Source organism: Vombatus ursinus, unplaced genomic scaffold (assembly GCF_900497805.2).
Source record: "Vombatus ursinus unplaced genomic scaffold, bare-nosed wombat genome assembly UNPS02010394.1, whole genome shotgun sequence".
NCBI classification, from domain to species: domain Eukaryota; kingdom Metazoa; phylum Chordata; class Mammalia; order Diprotodontia; family Vombatidae; genus Vombatus; species Vombatus ursinus.
In genome coordinates this window covers 8,141,142-8,160,498 of record NW_020950172.1, presented here as the reverse complement: position 1 = coordinate 8,160,498, position 19,357 = coordinate 8,141,142, and the positions used below count along the sequence as shown (strand labels likewise).

At 43.4% G+C, this 19,357-nt stretch overlaps 1 protein-coding gene across 1 annotated transcript in view; it reads left to right on the top strand.

Annotated features, from left to right (window-relative positions):
* SCUBE1 (signal peptide, CUB domain and EGF like domain containing 1) overlaps positions 1 to 12,512 on the top strand; it is a 244,095-nt gene extending 231,583 nt beyond the window's left edge. The window contains exons 21-23 of the mRNA XM_027854371.1: positions 1,307 to 1,459; positions 1,757 to 1,836; positions 11,192 to 12,512. Of these exons, the coding sequence (XP_027710172.1) occupies positions 1,307 to 1,459; positions 1,757 to 1,836; positions 11,192 to 11,344 (386 nt within the window). The 3' untranslated portion in view covers positions 11,345 to 12,512. The remainder of the gene's footprint in view (positions 1 to 1,306; positions 1,460 to 1,756; positions 1,837 to 11,191) is intronic.
* Positions 12,513 to 19,357: the final 6,845 nt, after the last annotated feature.

Below are 19,357 nucleotides of genomic sequence, written 5' to 3'. Positions count from 1 at the left end.
CAGATAAAAGAGGGAGACGTACCACATGCTCATATTTTCTTTCTAAAAGCCTTCCCTAGACCAGGCTCCTCCCAGAGCACTCGCCAATTGTGTAAATAACCACACCAACACTAATGCCTTGCATTTGTACAGACACGCTGTACTTTTGAAGGCAATGTCATCACTGTTACTGTCTCCCAGGAATAGTGTGGCACCTTGGCAGGAGCCCTGGACTTCAGTCAGAATGCCCCTGGGACCACAGCCAGGCTCTATCAGTCATGACCAGTGTCATTCTGGGGAATTCCTTTCATCTTCTTCTTCTTCAGTGTCTTAGCCAGGAAATGGAAATAATAATCCCTGCTCTACACCACCCTCTCCCCCCAACCCCCACCAAAGTTGTTGGGGTGAATGAGAATAACTAAACAGTTAAACAAGACCTTCTGGTTAGCTGGATTTTACATAAGGCACCAGTCCTAACCTCAAAGGGCTCACCTTCTACCAGAGGGGGAGGAGGAGTTATGTCCTGAAAGGTACACAAATAAGAGTGCCACAAGTTAGCATGCAGTGAGTAAAAGGAAAGGTCCGGACAAAGTCCTGTAGGAAGGCTGGGGGAAAACTGGGAGTCAGGGCAGGAGCAGGCCTGAGAAGGGCTCATGGGGGAGGGGACAGCTGAGCTAGGCCTATGAAGGAAAAGGAAGATGCAACAGGCAGAGTGAAGCAGAGAGTGTGCTCTAGGTATGGGACACATCCTGGGCAAAGCATGAAACATCAGGTGTGCCCATTGGGGGGAGGGAATGTAAAACCTGGAAAGGCTGGAAAAGGAGGGTAGAGCCAGAAGATGGAGGGTTTTACAATGCCGGCCATTGCATCACTTCAAGATTTCTTTAGTAGGGGAATGAAATGGCCAGCCCTGTGCCTGGAGAAAAGCTTAGAGGGAGGAGAGCATGGAGTCAGGAAATCCAATTAGGAACCAATTATGCTTATCTTACATCTTATCTCTTATCTTATCACATTGAATGTCAATGTGCTCCTGAATGCAAGGGCGGGGCTGTATGAGTGCAGAGAAGATGGATGCAGAGGTAAAAAGCAACAGGCCTTGAGCATGGCTTGGAAACAGGGAAGGGAAAGAGAAGAGCCCCAAATGACACCCCCCCCCCAGTTTTGACCTTGTGTAGCTGGGTAGAAGGTGGTGGCAAAAGGGAAAGACCCTCCCTTCCCTGGGATCTTCACCTTAAATCCAAAAGACTGTCACGACAATGTCAGGCAGGTCCCAGGGGAGAAAATACAGGATGGCCTCCAACATGGTGACGTCTGCTCTGCTTTGCAGCCTCCCCCACATCCATCACCACTTATGAAACATGCCAGACCTATGAGAGGCCCATAGCCTTCACGTCCCGGTCTCGAAAGCTCTGGATTCAGTTTAAATCAAATGAAGGAAACAGTGGCAAAGGATTCCAAGTACCCTACGTGACCTACGACGGTAAGGCGGGAATCATTTTTTATGTCTTCACGTCCAATCCAATTCAACAAATATTTACTGGGTATCTACTACAGGTAAGGCACTCTCCTGAGTGCCAGGGACACAACAACAAAACAAAGCTCTGTCTGCGGGTCGGGCTGTGGGCTCAAAGCACATTTCTGTGCAGTCTACCTGAGCCTCTACATTGGCTACATGCTGACTTGGTAACTTCTTGGCTGGGAGGGGACAGAAGGAAGGAAGCGATTTAAAGCTGATGGTCTCAAATCACTTTTCTTCTTCTCTGCCTTCATTTCACAGAGGATTATCAACAGTTAATAGAAGACATAGTTCGAGATGGAAGGTTGTATGCATCAGAAAATCATCAGGAAATTTTAAAAGTGAGTGTTTTGCTTAAATCCCTGTGGGGCACGAACATAGTAACAGACCATGGCATGTAAGTAGTGTGAGAATAGAGGCAGGAAGATTGAGGAGAAGCGGCTGACTCAGAATTTCCATTTTTCAAGGACTGATGAATCCCTAAGCATCACCTTTATATGCAGATCTGCTCCTCGGGGGAATCTGTCCGTAGAGTTTACATTTCTGTTGTCACATTAACTTGAAAACGCCCAGAGTAACAGGCACCACAGCAGAGAATAGTGGTCATAAGACTGCTCGAAGGTTTGCAAAGGCACTTTAAACACATTTCATTTGTGCACCACCACAGCCTTGCAAAGTGAGTAGCACAGATATCTGCCCCATTTTCCAGAGAAAGATTAGAGGCCCAGAGGATGGTCACACAGTGACACACAGTCACACGGTGGCTGTCAAAGGCAAGTCTCTCCTGGCAACCAGGGCAGCTCCCATCCCACAATACAAAGGTGGTCCTAGCAGAGGTAACGGGGGGAGAAAGGGGAGGTTTGATGGGGTGCCTCAGGTTCCCCATTGCCCTGGGTCTTTTACACTGGGTGTCCCAAAAGTCCTAGGGCAGTTTTAAACAGAGCTTTTTAAACATGTAGAAGACCCTAGCAATTCTACCTCCATAATCATTCTTCCACCTGCCTCCTCTGCCTTATTCCCAGACACTAGCCTAGTCAAAGCATTATTACCACCTACTTAGACTAGGATAACAGGCTCCTGCCCAGTCCTCCTGCCTCTACCCTCACCCTCACTCCAACCAATGCCATTCAGCTACCAGAATAATCTTCTTTAATCTGGTCCTGTTACTCTTCCACCCCAAATTCCTCAGTGGCTCCTTATTGCCTACCAAGGAAAACTCCAACTCCTTGTCCAAAGATCTTTGCCATCCAAAGTCCTCCACAATGTGGAACCGTCCTTTCCTGGGAATCTTCCTTGACTATATTCCTCTCTATGCTCCAGCCAAACTGGATAAATCTTTGTCCCCCAAATACACCCCATTTTCCACCACCATGACTTTGTTCAGACCAATTCCTGTGCCAGAAATGTCACCCCTCCCCCTCTTGGCTTGCTGAAGACCCACCCAAGATCAGCTCGAAGCAAACTCTGTCATGAAGACATCTTTGATCACTGATATACTTGATAACAAACTTAGAAGATCTCAGACCTTACCCAGCACTTGGCACCTCCCACATGAGATTATTCTTTTGTGTTATAGCTATCTGTATGTATTAGCTTTCTTCAGGTAGGAACCTGTGTCTTACTTTATTGAGATTTGTATTATCATAGCTAGATTTATACAGTGTTTTAAGGTTCAAAAAGCTCTTGACAACTATTAGCTCAATACCCTTCAACTATAGCAATATTCTTTTGAGGAAGATACTCTTATCCCTGTTTTCTAGATGGTCAGAGACAGAGAGGTTGAATGATTTGCCCAATTACACTTATAGCTAGTAAAATGCCAGAGGCATGGGGCAGCTAGGTAGTGCAGTGGATACAGCATCGCCCTTGAAGTCAGGAGGACCTGAGTTCAAATCTGGCCTCAGACCAAATACTTGACACTTACTAGCTGTGTGACCCTGGGCAAGTCACTTAACCCCAATTGCCTAAAAGAAAAAAAAATGCCAGAGGCAGGATCTGAATCTGCCTTCCTGCCTGCGGGTGCAATAAATACTCTATCCAAGTCAAGTAAATGCTTGCTGACATGACTCTCCATTATGCTACTCAAATGCCTTATCTATGGTTCGTTTGGATAAACTCCCTGCACAAGGTTCTACACACAGTAGAAACTTATTACGCATTTAGTTATATTTGAAGTGGAATTTAGAATTGCACTGAATTGCATAGTCACCACAACTTGGGGAGACCAATTAGGACCCAAGCCCTGGCAGCACCTTCAGTGAAGAGAATTTATACAAGGTCAAAGAGGCTTACATGAGTATAGTGTATCCCAAAAGTCTTAGTGCAGGCTTAAGCTGTAATAACTATTATTAGTTTAATAGCTATTATATTAATATATTATATAATATTATATATTATTTAATAATACATTATATTATATTATAATTATATAGTATATTATATTATAATTATATGTTATATATAATTATATTATATTAAAATATGTTGTATATTACATTAAAATAATTATATTAACATGTTGTTATAATATACTTATATTAATATATTAATTTAATTGCTACAATTAACTTAAGTGACTGCACTAAGATTTTGGGATACCTTGTATTTGACGTTGTATCACGTCAATGTTTTCTCTTATTAGCTAGACAGTTTGCCTCTGCTAGGGATGTTTTGCCCCCAAGTTCTTTCTCTTCTTGTATCTTTTATATTTTCTCTTTATTTGTAAGCGCAGGTACCCACATATATCTGTCCGTGATTATGCTGTGACTTCCAACAATCATTTCATTTTCTTCCACAGCTTTAATTTCTAACAATTTTCCCTACACTCTCAGGCCTTCCTCTCTCCTGCTGTTTTTGCCATTTTCCCACAACCCGATTCTCCATTTCAATCTCAGGTCTAGAGGTGAAAGGGATAGATAAGCTAGTCTGACTCCCTCATTTTACAGGTGACAACTATTATGCCCAGAGAGGGAAAGTACTTCAACCCCGGCCACTTCCCTCCAAATCCAGGGCTCTTTTTACAATACTGCAATATTTCATACAATCGCATTTGACAGAATTTCACTTCACTATTAGAATCACTAGCAGTCTACGGTAATTCACAACCATGTTTATATCCCCTTGAAAGGGGTCTTATAATATTACAATATTGGAAATGCAAGGATCTTTGCTTAGAGTCATCTAGTCCAAATAAGTGACTGGTGCACAAGAAATGCCTTTAGGCATGGATTTGGAACCCTGAACCTAGAACTCCTTTCTTGTGAACCAAGTTTTAAAAAACAGCAACCAAAACTGCATTGTCAACAATGATGAGTTTCAGTGACCAGAAGCACTATGGGATGCTATTGACCCAAAAGTTAGATTTGGGGAAAGAAGAAATTGAAGGACCTGGTGTGAGCCTATGCTGTCAATTCAGGGAGTTTCAGAAGTTGGGCCCTGAGTGACTATGAGCTGAGAACAATGGTAAATTCCCCATCACTGGAAGTGTTTGAGTGAAGGCTGGATGCTCTTTGCTATGGACAGTGCAGATGGGATTAGAGGTTGTACTTGAAGACTTCTAAAGTCTTTCCCGGCTCTGGTGCTCTGCGATTCTTCAGCCCCACAAAAGCAGCAGCTCTAGGGGAAAGCAAGCAGAGCTGAAAGACTGTCGGACATGGGGTAGAGGCCAGAGTTCTAGTCCCAGGTTCACCACTGCCTCACTGGGGCCTCAGGCAGGCCCATGAGCCTCACTGGGCCTCAACTGCTTCATTTCTATAGTGGAGGAGGTGGACTAGAGAAAGATAAGCAAAGTCAGCTTAGGGGAAGGCAAGAAATGTAACCTTTTAGGATGCTACATTATAGAGAGCAAAATGAAGAAGACTTTTTAATATGATCTCATATTAGTGCACATGTTTTTAAGTTAAAAATCCCATTTTCCATGCCCCTTAAGTGATAAGACAAACTGCCCTCCACAAAAGTCTTCCTCCAATGGCTCATCATGGCACAGAAGTGACCCAGTTTCTCAAAGGCTGTGCTGGTAGAATGCAAGCCCTGGTTCTAGCAAACCGGAAGGGCTTTGGCTAAATCCCTAGTAACACACACTATCGGCTGTCTAAACGCCAACCTAGCTAAATACAGAACGGTTCATCACCAACAGGCCATTCACTAAGTAATGAATTATTCTGGCTGTGATGACCCATTAGCAGTTGTTTTAAATGGTCCTTAAGCTGAGGATCACACCATTTTTAGACTGCCTAAAAACATTCATTTAACTGTTAGGGCTTCAAATGCGAAGACTTTGTCCAATGACCAGCAGATTGGTACATACTGGAGGACATGAACCCCAGCCATACTGACATTATTCTCTATAAATAAAACCAGAAGACCAAGAAGTTGCAGCTGAAATGGAGGGACAGCTCCAAGGTTCTCAGAAGAGGGAAAGAAAACATTGGTAGCACTGATTTCATCGTGGGCCCAAAGAGAACAAGGACCATCTTTTTTCCTGGGATCCCTAGTTATCCCTAGTCAGCCGTAATGTGCAAGCACATGGTGAACACAAACAACTTGGCGATATGCAGGGAATGGGCACCAATATCTGCTATGAAAGATGAACAAGTAGAGAGGATGCTACAAAGGTCTCACAAAATCCTCCACACCAAAGTCAAAGGTGTTGGATGACTTCAGTGAGAGCTGGGCACAGGAAATGCAGGGTGGGAACTTTGGAAATGATGGATTGGGATTTAAGAAACAATTACCCACCTCTATTCCCTAAACATTCCTATCTTGCACAAAAAAACCTTCAGTCCCATAGGCATCTCAAGCTCAATACATGCAAAACATGACACTCTGGACCTCCCTGTTGTCCCCTGGAGAAATATGGACTTGTCAGCCTTGCATTTAGCCTTTCTGTAGCCTGGATCCAACCTCCTCACCCTTATTCCACATTACTCCTCCTCCAGCATTCTACGTTCCAGTCCAACTGGATTCCTCACTGCTGTTCCTCAAATGCCATCCTGTCTCACTATCCTATCCCCTGCCTCTGGACATTGGGACAAGCTGCCTCCCAGGCCTGCCGTGCATGCCCTCTTCATGGGCACTTTTCAGAATCTTTATATTTCTTCAAAGCTCAGTTTATATACTCCTTCATTCATGACTTCTCCAGCTGAAAGTGATCTCTGCTTCCTCAAATGATCCTAGAGCAATTTATCTGATTTCCTCCATCGAGTCCTTCACTCCCCCTTCCTTACATTATGCTTATCCATGCATGTTATATTCCCCTAATAGGTGAGCTCCTTGAGAGCCGAGGCTATATAATAATTGTCATTCTATTCCCATAATATGCAGCACAGTGTCTTACACATAGTAGGTAGTAATAAATAACTGAATGGAAAATTATGAAGAGTGTTACCTCACAAACCAGCAAAGAGCAAAAGATGGGAAAATGAGTCTGCCTGCCATGATACCCAATAAAGAGAGGAATCTATAGACTCACAGAATCTAAGAGCTGGAGGGGACGTTAGTGGCCATTTCGTCCAACCCAGACCTGCCTAAGCATCCTCTTTTCAATAGTGCCAACAAGTGGTCCTTATGTCTTCACTTGAAGACATTCAGTGAAAGGGAGTGTACTACTTCTTGGGACAGCCTGTGTCCCTTTTGAACAGCTCTAATTATGAGCAAGTTTGTTTCTTACGTTCCCCCTTGATCTGCCTCCCTGTAGCTCCCAGACCCTTTTACTCTTCGGAGTAAAGTGAACTCTTCCATGAGTCTCAGCTGAACCTTGGACACACCCATGAGGCCCAATGTGCACCTGCTAGTGCTTTGTGCATTTGTGCGCTGACGTTAAAATCCAGGAACTTCTCTGCCGCCTCTTTGTGGACGTTTTCTCCCATGAATTCCTGGTCTTTTCTCCTTGTGCCGCACCTGGTACTTTCTACAATGCCAAGCTCTACAGACGGATGTGCACAGTTTTCTCCCACCACTTTCATTTTGCGTTTATAGGCATCTTGACCAGGTATATGGAACTCTAGGCAAACATGCTTCTACCAGCCCCTCATAACCTAGCCTCCATTCTTGGCCAAAAGCTCATCATTCCTGTAGTTTAAGGTATGGCTCTGAAATCCAAATCCCATTTTCAGTAACCTCCTTAGCTAGTTGTTAACTTCCAAGCCTTCTTCTTCTCAATTTTGTTGTTCAGTTGTTTCAGCTGTGTCTGACTCTTTACGACCCCATTTGGGGTTTTCTTGGCAAGGATACTAGAATGGTTTGCCATTTCTTTCTCCAGCTCATTTTACAAATGAGGAAACAAAGGCAAACAGGGTTAATTGACTTGCCCAGGGTCACACAGCTAGTAAGTATCTGAGGCCAGATTTGAACTCAGGAAAATGAGTCTTCCTTACTCCAGGCCCTGTGCTCTATTCACTGAACCACCTAGCTGCCCTCCCCTTCTAAATATCCTACATTAAATTGGTAATAGGAATAAAAATACTGACATCCCTAAACTATTCAGTTGTTTGCCTTAGCCTTAGTGATCTATAACAGTGCCCTGGCTTTTCTCTTGAGCCCCAGTCTCATAGACATCTCAAAGTCAACATGTCCAAAAGAGAATTCATTTTCCCTCCAAAAATAACCCTTTATCTATTTCTAAATATCTCTATTTCTGTCCAGGTCCCCCCCATCCTTCCAGTCACTCTGGTTGTTCATGACCTCACCGTCATCCTCAGCTCCTCACTTTCCCTCTCCTTATGTCCCATCAGTTTCCAGGTCTTGTTAATTCTACCTCCCTACATCCATTTCCTTCTCTCCACTCACACTGTGGCCACCACCCTATCTCAGGCCTTCATCACCTTTCACATAGATTGTGAAACGGCCTCCTCCTTAGTCTCCCTGGCTCAAGACACTCTCCCCTCCAGTCCGTTCTCCTCATAGCGAAGTGCTCACTTCCTACTACTGAAGAGTTTACGCTGTGTCAGTGGACCATGACATCAGGGAGGTGATGCCATGACATGCAAGTGAATTGGATTGAAGTGAGGGAGGACTGTGCAAAGTAGCCAGCCTTACTTTCCCCTCTGGAGTCATCTGGATCCAGTGACCAGATATGGATCAGGACAACTGGAAATGGCTCATGATGCAGTGCGGGACCTTGGCCTTTTCAAGTTAAGAGGAAAGAATACATGTAAACACATGTATACAAATACATAGAAAAGAAACTTAAGGTGAAGGAAATCAGGAATGGCCTCATGGGGATGTCATTTAGGTCAAGCCTTTAAGGAGGCTGGAGATCCTAAGAAGTAGAAGTTAGGAGGGAAAACATTCCATGCCTGGGCACAGCCTGTTCAAAGGCACAGGGATAGGAGAGGAAGTATTACCCATGAGGACAACAAGAAGGTGATCTCTCTAACGTCCATGTCATGTCTGTGTCATCTCACCAAAAACTCCAGTGACTTCCTGTTAACACTAGCATGAAACATACACTCCTCTGTTCAGCTCTATTTAAAGCTCTTCACAGCAGAACTTGGAAAACCCTGTAACCATTGTAATGAAAATCAACTGTGAAAACTTAAGATACTCTAATCAACACAATGATCCAAGACAATTCCAAAGGACTTGTGATGAAACGTGAGATCCACACCTGGAGAGAAAACTGATGAACTCCGAGTGCACGTAGAAGCAGATCTTTTTTCACTTTATTTTTTTGTTTGTTTTTTTTTCTCACAACATGGCTAATGTGGAAATACGTTTTGCATGACTTTATATACATAATAGGCATCATATTTCTTGCCTTCTCAATGAGTGGGGAAAGGAGGTGGAGAGAGGGTGAGAATTTGGAACTGAAAATAAAAATTTTAAATTAAAAAAAAAGAGGCATTCACAAAGTGTAATTGACCAAAAAAAAGAAAAGTAAACCCTTCACAACCTGCCTTATCACATGTTATTCTCTCTAGCACTCATCGGGCCAGCCAACCTTGGCCTTCTTACTTGTCCTCACATATGGTGCTTCCTCTTCTATCCCTGTGCCTTTGAATGGGCTGCTCCGGGCCTGGAATGTGTTCCCTCCTAACTTCCCCTTTTTAGAATCTCCAGCCTTTGTAGTAAAGGCTCAGCCCAAATGACATCCACATGAGGCTATTCCTGGTCTTTTTTACCTCATGCTTAGTTTATTTATATTTGTATATATGTGTTATCCCCACTGACAGAATGTAAACTTTTTGATGACAGCAACTGTTTCCATTTTGTCTGTCCATCTCCATCACCCAGCACAATGCCTGGACACATAGTAGGCTCTTATATTCTGGTTGATTGACTTTCTCTCACACACAAGCCCTCAGCCTCAGGGTTCACCTCAACCTTGGCCTTCCTCCTGAATACATTTCAGTACCACTCTCCCCACCCCTCCATCTCAGGTGATATCTATGACTACACTAAAAACATCAAGACCACACATCCCTGAGCAACTCCATCTCCCTTGTTCCATATCTCAAAGCTCCTCTTTTCCATTGATTTACTTTTTGAATGAATGACTGTTCATTCCTGCACTTTGTTCCAGTCTCTGAGGAACAGGTGCTCCTTCTTGTTAAGACCAACTCTTCTATCACTGCCCTCAATCCAACCCATCCTGTCACCTTTTAGGAATTCCCCCTCACCTGCCCCTGAGTGTTCCCTTTTTCTCATCTTTCTACACATTCCTTCCCTTCTCCCCAGAATCATGGTCAGATCTACTCCATCCTTTAAAAACACATCATTTGACTCTGACACCCCTAAGCTATCATCTTGTTTCTCTCCTTTCACTGTCAAACTCCAAAATATCTGCTAGTCACTCCCTCAATACCCACACACTTCTCAATCCCTTGCAACCTGATTTCTGACTTTCATAGTTGAGTAAAATCACTCTCTTTAAGGTTACTATGATCCCTTAAGAACTAAATCCAATAGTCTTTCTCAGTCCTCATCTTCTTTGACCACTGCAGCATGTGTTACTTTTGGCCACCTCCTCCTCCTCCTCCTCCTCCATACTCTGCCTTCCTGGTTATCTGCCTACCAGTCTGACTTTGCTGGATCTGTCATCCGTCTCTCTCCTGCTCCCCTAGTGCAGCTGTCCCCCAGAGCTCTGTCCTGAATCCTCTTACGTTCTTTATATATACTCTCTCCCTTATTGATCTGAACAGCTCTAATGGTTATCATCTCTATACAAATGAGGGTGCTTCCAAAAGTCCTGTCTCTGCCAAAGGGGGTGGAGTTGTCTTTTTTATCTCTTTCTTTTCAGCTATTTCTGTATCCTTCATGGCTTTTCCCAGCAGTCCATTAATTTATCAGAAAAGGCAATGATGCATCTCTAGTGTCCTCCCTCTTTTGGTGCTGTCTCCTCAGTGCCAGATACGGGGAAAACTTCTGTCAGCATTCTTTTCTCTATGAGTGCCATTACTACTCTGTCTCTGATTCAGTTTCTTTCGTTTTCCTTCTCCAGTGCACAGCAACTAACCATTTCTATCCGCTATCGTACATGACATAAAACGGGATAACATTTAGTCTTTGGAGTCACTTATGGGAGGGGACCAGGGAAGAGATGCCAGCCCCATGATAGCATTGTTGTTGTCATCACTGGTTAAAGTTCAGATTGGGACAAAGACAATGATCTAGAAACAAAGACGTTGGTAAAAAGTCATGCTCAGAGTATTCCATGATGACCACATTCCTCATGCCATTATCTCTCTTCTTCCACAGGACAAGAAGTTGATTAAAGCTCTCTTTGATGTTTTGGCACATCCTCAAAACTATTTCAAGTATACAGCACAAGAGTCCAAGGAGATGTTCCCAAGATCATTTATCAAGCTCCTACGGTCCAAAGTTTCCAGATTCCTACGACCATACAAATAACTTTCCTAGAGCTATGCAATTGGGGGATGGTTGGGGGTATTTTTGGTCCAGTTGGTTGGAGAGAGAATTTTTTTTTGTTTTGCATTTGCGTCAAATATTCTATTTCCCTCCACAGTAGAAACATTTGCTGACTGTGAAACGCTCTTCCAGAACTCTGAAATTCAGTACCATATTGAAGAATCTTGCTAACATTTTATATTCATCAAAAGCCCATGAGGGTGGATATTTTTACATGGAAGAGAACGTGAGGAGCCATGGGTAGGCCCAGATGAAGACACGGTTGCATGCCTGCACCAGTAGTATCCATTTTCAGTAATCTGAAAATGTCTGGTTGGAAAAACACTTCTTTGCCCCAAACCTCTTTATTTCCTAGGAAGCCATGCAGTACCTTTCTTCTGAGCCAAGGAGAGTCTTTAACCCTGATCAACTGATGCCAATACACTGTGGGAGGGGAAGAAGGGTGAAGAAGTATGAAGAAATAGCGTTTGGAATCTGAATTGCACCTGAACTCTGTATTTGGAATTTTCAGGGGGGAAGGAATTAAACTGTGATGTTTCTCCCCTTAGTTTCCTAGAGACTTGGGTATAGTAGAAACCAAACAAGAAAAGACCAAGGAATATTGATGTATAACTGGTTTCACAATCTACCAAAAATTAAGCTCGGCACATGCAGGTTTTATCTGCTCTCTTCTATTTTTCTTGAGATCTCATTTCCACACCCAACCTCTCCTGCTGTGGACACAGTGACCATGTTTGTCTGCTAGTTGGACTCTGAAGAACTTTAAAATACAATGGATTAAAAGTTGTGGAGGGGAAGGAGGCAACAGAAGCTTCCCCTCACCTCAAAAGAGCATCTTAATTAAGTACTATATATATATATATAAATATAAAAATATATATATACTTCTATTTGTGGGTACATTAGAAACACTACCTTTAGTGACTGTAAATATTAATTATGCAGACCTCTCTTCTCCCAAATACAATATACAGACACAACCTTTTTTCTTAGCTTTCCTAAAATGACTAAATCCCTGTTCCAAGGCCTCACAACTTGACCTTTTTCCCAAAAAAAGAGTCTACTGAGTTTGGGGAAGTACAATTTTTCCTCAGTCAGTCTTGTCGATCTTAAGTTATTTGGTAAAATTAAATAAACTCTCATTTCTCTATTGCTTTAAGGAAGTGCAAGTATTACCCCACCACCACCACCATTCCATGGAGAAAGAAACCAGTTCAGAGAGATGAAGTCACTTCTTAGCCTCTTAGGAGTAAGGGAGCTCAGACAACCTGAAAGATGCTGTAGGTCACTGGTCCCTCCATATGGCTCCCTGAGGGCTACAGATTGACTTAGGAAGCCACATGTTAATATTAGCTCTGTTGTATTGTATTTTTATTTATTTGGCTAAATATTTCTCAGTTACATTTTTATCAGGTTCTGGCTGCATTCCCTGGCCTGGTGTTTGACAGCTCTGCTCTAGGTGACCCCTCATATCACTGAGGAAAAAATTGAGATTGTGTGGGGAAAGGCCTTTATCTTCCAAAGTGAATTAGTCTCTGGGCCTGGATTCAAACCTAGGCTTCTCATAGCCAAGTCTACCACACTTTCTCCTTTCACTGCACTGTCTCTAGAAGGAGAAACACTTATGAGACATTTGGAACGTTGCTACTGGCAAACTTCTAAATGCCTATGCTCATTCACCAGAGAAATATGTAAGAATTCACTGGGAGGTATTGAGCTGGTCTGCCTTGAAATCTGTTCAAGGGGATTTAGTGATGAATTATGTGGCCTTGCATAATTATACCCTCAGGACATTATAGGGAAGGTTGATGTATTAACATTGCTGACTGATATTCAATACAAAGAACCCTGGTTAAAGAGTCAACCCTTTAAAACAAAATATCCTAAAAGATCAGAGCTGGAAGAGACCTTCAAGGTCACCTGATCAAATATCCATTTACATGCACAGTGCATGGCACGTGGCCATGCTTCTTCCCTTCCCCTTCATTTACAGGCAAGGAAACTGAGGTGCACAGGATGGGAGAGATCTCACCCAAGGTCACACAGACAGTTAGCGAACAAGCCAGGGCTTAAACTCAGGTCTTCAGATCCCAGAGTTCCTTCCAATGCACAATGTAGCCTTCATCTAAAATATTTTTCCCTTAAAAAAGATTCCAACATCAAAGGACCTTACCTTTGGTTATTAAATTAAAATTAAATTATTAAAGTTAAATCACATCCCACTCAAGTTCAGTTGTCTTTGCACATAGAATCACTTAACTTTAGAACGAGAAGAGACCTTGGGCAAGCCCATCCTACGAACACACTAAGCATGGCTAAGAGTTCTAGTCCTTCCATGGTGAGGCAGCCCACCCGTCTGGGGCTGGACAATTCTCATTACCAGCAATACCTTCAAGCAAATGGGCTCATCAATTGCCCCTGAGTACAGAGTATAATTACACCACTGCTGGTTTGTTTTTTTTAATTACATCCTTGAGGATCTCAAGGATTCATTAGTTTGTTGGTAGGGATGCTTCAAGCTTGAGTAGAATGTCTTCATGAGGTAATGTGTCCGTGGAGGGCCCACCACTATGATGCACCTCTCTGCACTCCGATGCGCTAATGCCCAGCGCATCCCCAGGCCCATACTCGAAGCCTGCCCAGCTCGACAGGGCAAAGCTGCCAGAGCTCGGACTCCAAGACGCCAGGGTTCTGAGGCATGATGAAGCATCGGTGGAAGGGAGGACTTTCATGGATAGCTTGAAAATTGTGGCGGGAAGGAGAGAATTTTAAAGTGGCCTCTGAATCACTCTGCCCTCCTCTGCCAAGTGAAGGGCTATCCTAAACGATCTCCAAGCTCTCTTTAACTCAGCGTTCCGCGTTCTCGAGTCAATTCCAGCTGTCACATGTGGTGTTTCCAATTCCTTTCCAGCTGGAACATTCTGCATCGCACAGTGCCTTCCACCTCAGACTCCTCGGATGCCCTCTCTTGCATCACAGTTTTCTCCGAGGCCAGTGACAGAAACATCCAAAAGCCAGTTCGGGATGACTGTGCTCAGGGGAGTTTCCTAGCCGACAGGGCCCTGGGACAATGCAGAGGCTGGGGACATAAGACCTGTCGCCATGGCAAAGAAGGGCTTGGGTACATACTGAAGCACACGAAACGTGCTGCATTTTATAATCCCAGATTATCTCAATTATTGGTAAGATTCAGACTGTGGGTGATGTCTGGCAGGGTTCTCCATGAGACCATAGGCTTTAGAGCTGGGAGGAGTCACAAGGATCATCTAGTCCAGATTCCTTATGCTACAAAGGAAGCCAGGGAAGGAAAGTGACTTGACCACCTACCTCAGAGGTGTTAAGCCCACACCTGAACCCAGGTCCCCTGACTCTAAAAGCAGGGCCCCTTCCTTCAGCACCCTGAGGTTTCCTGTTCATTCAGCCTATAGAAGAAGCCTCGAGGGAAGAGTTAGTCTCTAGGTTTAATCTGTGAGCTAAATGACTTCAAAAAATAATCATTGAATTGAAATGAACTAAATTGAACTGGGTTGAATGAGAATAATGGAAACTAGATGCTCTGGTTATTGACTTCATCCAAAACCCAAGTCGAGGCATTTTTCAATACTTCTTGGAGGCATAAACAATTACGGCTGATCACATATCTGTTGAACTGTCTACACCTTCTGTTCATGTCCTTATTCTTTAAAAAAATGGCTACTGACTTACCTAAAACCAGGTGTGCCCTGGGCTCCCTCCCCTTTTCCATACCAGGGATAGGTAGCCTCTGTGAGGCGCTGTGAACAACGGAACTAGAATGAGAGTCAGGAATTCCCTCTGCTGGGCCATACGGCAGGATCTCCAACGAGTCTGGCCTCTGGCTCCTCTTCTGTAGAGTGAGGCCATTGTGTCCACTAAGCCCCCTGACATTCCAAAGGCAGCTCTAAGGGAAAGCTCTACACGTGTAGGTAGGAGGGTATGGGAGCAAACTCTTCTGCTTACTTGCTACTGGTATGGCCTTCAGCAAGCCACTTAATATGGCTAGGTCTCAGTTTCTTCTTCTGTAAAATAAGCCTGGACCAGATAATTTCTAAGGTCCCACTTAGCTCTAACAGCCAAGGAATGTAAAAACTGCAAAATCAGCTATTTTCCATCCATCCCTAAATACTGTCTGTAGGGTTCATGTACCAAAACATCTTTTTTTTCATCTTCCATCTTAGCCATACAATATGAGCACAGTGGGGCTTCATTTCCTAAGGAAGATATGTGGGTACCCAAGGTGGCACCTTTTCTGAGGCACCAGACTAACTCTCCCTCCCTATGCCTTTACAAGATCTCTAAAAGCCAAGAGCATGCTGAAAACTAAGGTCATTACTCTAGGTCACTGGCACCATCCCACCAACAAATCTTGCTTTCCGTTAAATGGAGGGAGTCACAGAATCTCAGAGTTGGAAGAGGCTTCTGAAGTTTAACCCTTACAACAGAAGAATTCCCTCTCAAAATTGTCTGACAGCTTCTACCAGAAGGCATCTGGTAGGTGGGGAATTTGCTTAACTCAAGGCAGGCCCTTCCTCTTTGGTATAGCTCTTGTTGTTAAAGGGAATATTTCCTTGCTTTGAGACAAAAATCGAGCCCTCTGCAAATTCCACCCAACTTTCCTTCCTACCATCACTCTTCTCTCTACTTTAACCACAGGGAACCATGACCTGTGACATCTCCTGGAGCATTGCCCCTCGTTAATCCGTTACAACACCCAAATGGGTCAGAGACAACCAAGGTCTAACACTGACTAGGAGGTCAAGGATCTCCTGGGAATCTGACTGCCTTCAATTCACTTTTCCATAGCTCAGAATACATTAACATTTTAGTAAAAAGTACAGCTGCTTAAAGGCTGCCGCAGATTCCACTAGGAACCCTCGGTAGGAATGGTCTACTATTTTATACTCACTAAGGATTCCCCAGAGCCCTCCTGGACTTCAGTAAGGAAACTTGCATTCAAGTCTCCACTACCAGTTTTCTATTTGATCCTAGGCATAATCAATCAAAGACTCCTCTGAGCTTCAGTCTAGTTGCCTGCAAAGTGCCTTGCCTACCTCACGGTGTTTTTAAAAGAATCAAATGAGATAACAGACATAACAGCACAATGAGAAATAGAAAGCATTAAGAGAAATACAAGGAACTATTATGACATTCCGGGACGCCCACTCAAGTTGCCTTCCACACTGCTTGGAGCTTCTGTCAGATTGCCTAGCTTTGAATTCTGGCTTCTCTACTACCAGTATGACACCAGGTATATCACTTCCTCTCTCTTATCCTTGTCTTCCTTGAAACAGATCATCTCCAGAGACCCCTTCTACCTCTCCCTCCCATGAACCTATGTCAGGTACCTTTTCAACACCAAGATAATGAAGTGCCAGACTGGCTCTTCAGGTCACAGAGTCCCAGAGGTGAAAAGACCTCATCTAGACCAACCTGAGCAAGAATTCTTCTCTAGCATCCCTATCGCCTGGAGGACAACACAATCCTTTAAGAACCAAAACTGAACTCCCAGCTACGTGTGTCTGACTTTCATTTCACTGCCAGCAACTCTCTTCTGTTCTTCTCGGGAAAGACATAATAGCTCTCTGCTGAGGAGTTAAACCTTAGAAATAGAAGGATTCATAGAGGGTTGCATCCATGGAACTAAAGGAGAAGTCTGTCCACAAAAAGGTTACAGAGCTGGATAGAAGAGAATGCTCCATGTTCCCCTTATCCACTAGCAGAAAAAAAAGACTTAGGGACCCCAAGCCAGCACCACCCCCAAAAGAAAATGCTTAGCAATAAATCAATAATCACTCACGGAGCACCTTCTAAGTTCTGGAGCCTGTGTCAAGTGTCAGGGAGATGCCAACACGGATAAGATCTGGAGCCTGCCTATAGGCAGCACAGAGTCCCCCAGCCCATGAACTGTCACTATCTATCTGGCCACACTGCTTTGTAGATGAAGAGCTCAGACCCAGAGCCCCTGACACGGTCAGCATCTCCTCATAGGCTCACTTCTCCCCAGGTCAGCATGGTGCTGAGCTAAAGACCAACTGAAGACTCCCTTATGGCTGGTGCACATCCTTCATCTTCAAAGAGGGCCAATGACATCACAATGTGGGGGTAGAATAGTGGATGATGGGTAATATCTTGACTTGTACATGAATTAAATTTAAGACAGGCAGGGTTGCAGAAAGTCATGAGCCTCACTCTCTCTTCCAAAGTCATCTGATTTTATTATGAGGGCTAAATTTTTTCCCAGAGGAATACATTTCTAATTTTATAATTGGTGTCAGTGGTAAGGAGAAGATTTAATATACGTAAATCAGATTTATGGATCACCTGTGGTTAATCTATCCTAAAACCCACCCCAAGCAAAACAATTTATGTGGGGGACATTAATTACCATTATAGCTTCACATTTTTTTATAGTACTCTAAATTTCACAGTATGCTTTCCCCACTAAATATTTCTCTCACAAAACCCTCTGAAAGCTCTGTGGGAATAAATACAATGGCAGATAAGGAAGTCATGTTTGACCCAAATTGACCCAAAACATGGTTAGTTTGCTTTCTGGGGTCAAAAACTACTGTCAGATCTTGAAAATAAAGGTTTTTGTCCCCACTGGGGCTCATTAGTGAAAGAAATCATTTTACTTGTAGGTTATATCACTACTTTCCACTTCATCATGGAGTTAGGAGAAAATGCTTTCAGAAAACCTTTCAAATGAAAAACCATGTACAGGAAGAACAGCCATTAGGCGACCTCCTTCTTGGGTGTATGGTTTGCATATACTCAATCTGAGGGGATGCATCCAACAGTCCACAAATGCATTCTGTATCGCCATTCCATTTTTAATACCTGAACTTCACAGTCAGTACATAGTAATGAATGAATAAGGGTCCCTCCTTGGCATGTTCATTCCAAAGGCTGGCTCTTAGAGAGCAAAGGGAAGGTTAAACAGCAGCAACGTCTTTCCATTCAAATCAAAGAGCAGTGGTCTTCAAGAAAACACTCTACTACTGGGTTTTGGAAGGTGGACCTAAATGCCAGTAGTCACATTGTATTCTGTCTCAAGAAAGAATCCTGCATTGTATTCAAGCTGATCAAGGATGGAGCCAAGAAGGAGATTTCATTTACAACAACCTATATCCTCCTCTTGGCTTTATTTAATCCCACACACTCCAAATGAATTCAGATGCCAAAAAGTCAGATGTTACCGAGAAAAGTGGATTCGTTTCATTCCACACTTCATTAGATCCATGATCTCATAGCTGCAGGCATACCATCCACTAGTGTAGAATGCCATTCACTCATGCCTTTTCTTCCACATCTTTCTATAAATCTCCCAGAGGAACCACCTAAGGTGCAGAAGGTCTTCTAGTTCTTTAGATATGTGCCATATGAAAACATTTATCTCCTGAAGAGAAACACAAACCACATTTTTCTCTTAAATGATTGAGTAAGTGGCTCTTTCTTGCTTCATGTCTTAAACATCTTTCTTCTCTCTGCCTATGATGGTTTCTTTTTATTTACATTTTTAAAAAAATATATTGCTTTTCAATGTTTCTTTTAAATCCTGAAAAAATGTTCCAGAGTTGACAAAAATAAATCTTAGGAAAAGTCAATAAGGGCTGCATGGCCCATACGATCTTGTCCATTAGAATTTTCCTTCTCCTAGCACCTCAGGAGGGGTTTTGAGGGCAGAGGCGGGTGTGTGCTCATGTAGTAACAATCCTCAGCACAGAGAATCCCCATTGAAAAGACGAAGGGAGAAGGTCTGATGGTGATAGAATGGTTCTCCACCATTGCTGTCATCAATGCTGGGCAAGCAGGGCAATGAGACCAGTGGCACCTAGCAGACCAGGGTCTCCTGGGAGAACTCAGGCTCCCATGCTGCCTCTGGTTGGGCTGGATTAGCTGATATGGCAGCCCCTGCTCCCCACAGTATTCCAAAAGAAGGAAGCAGAGGCCTGGGTCATTCATTTTACCATCTAA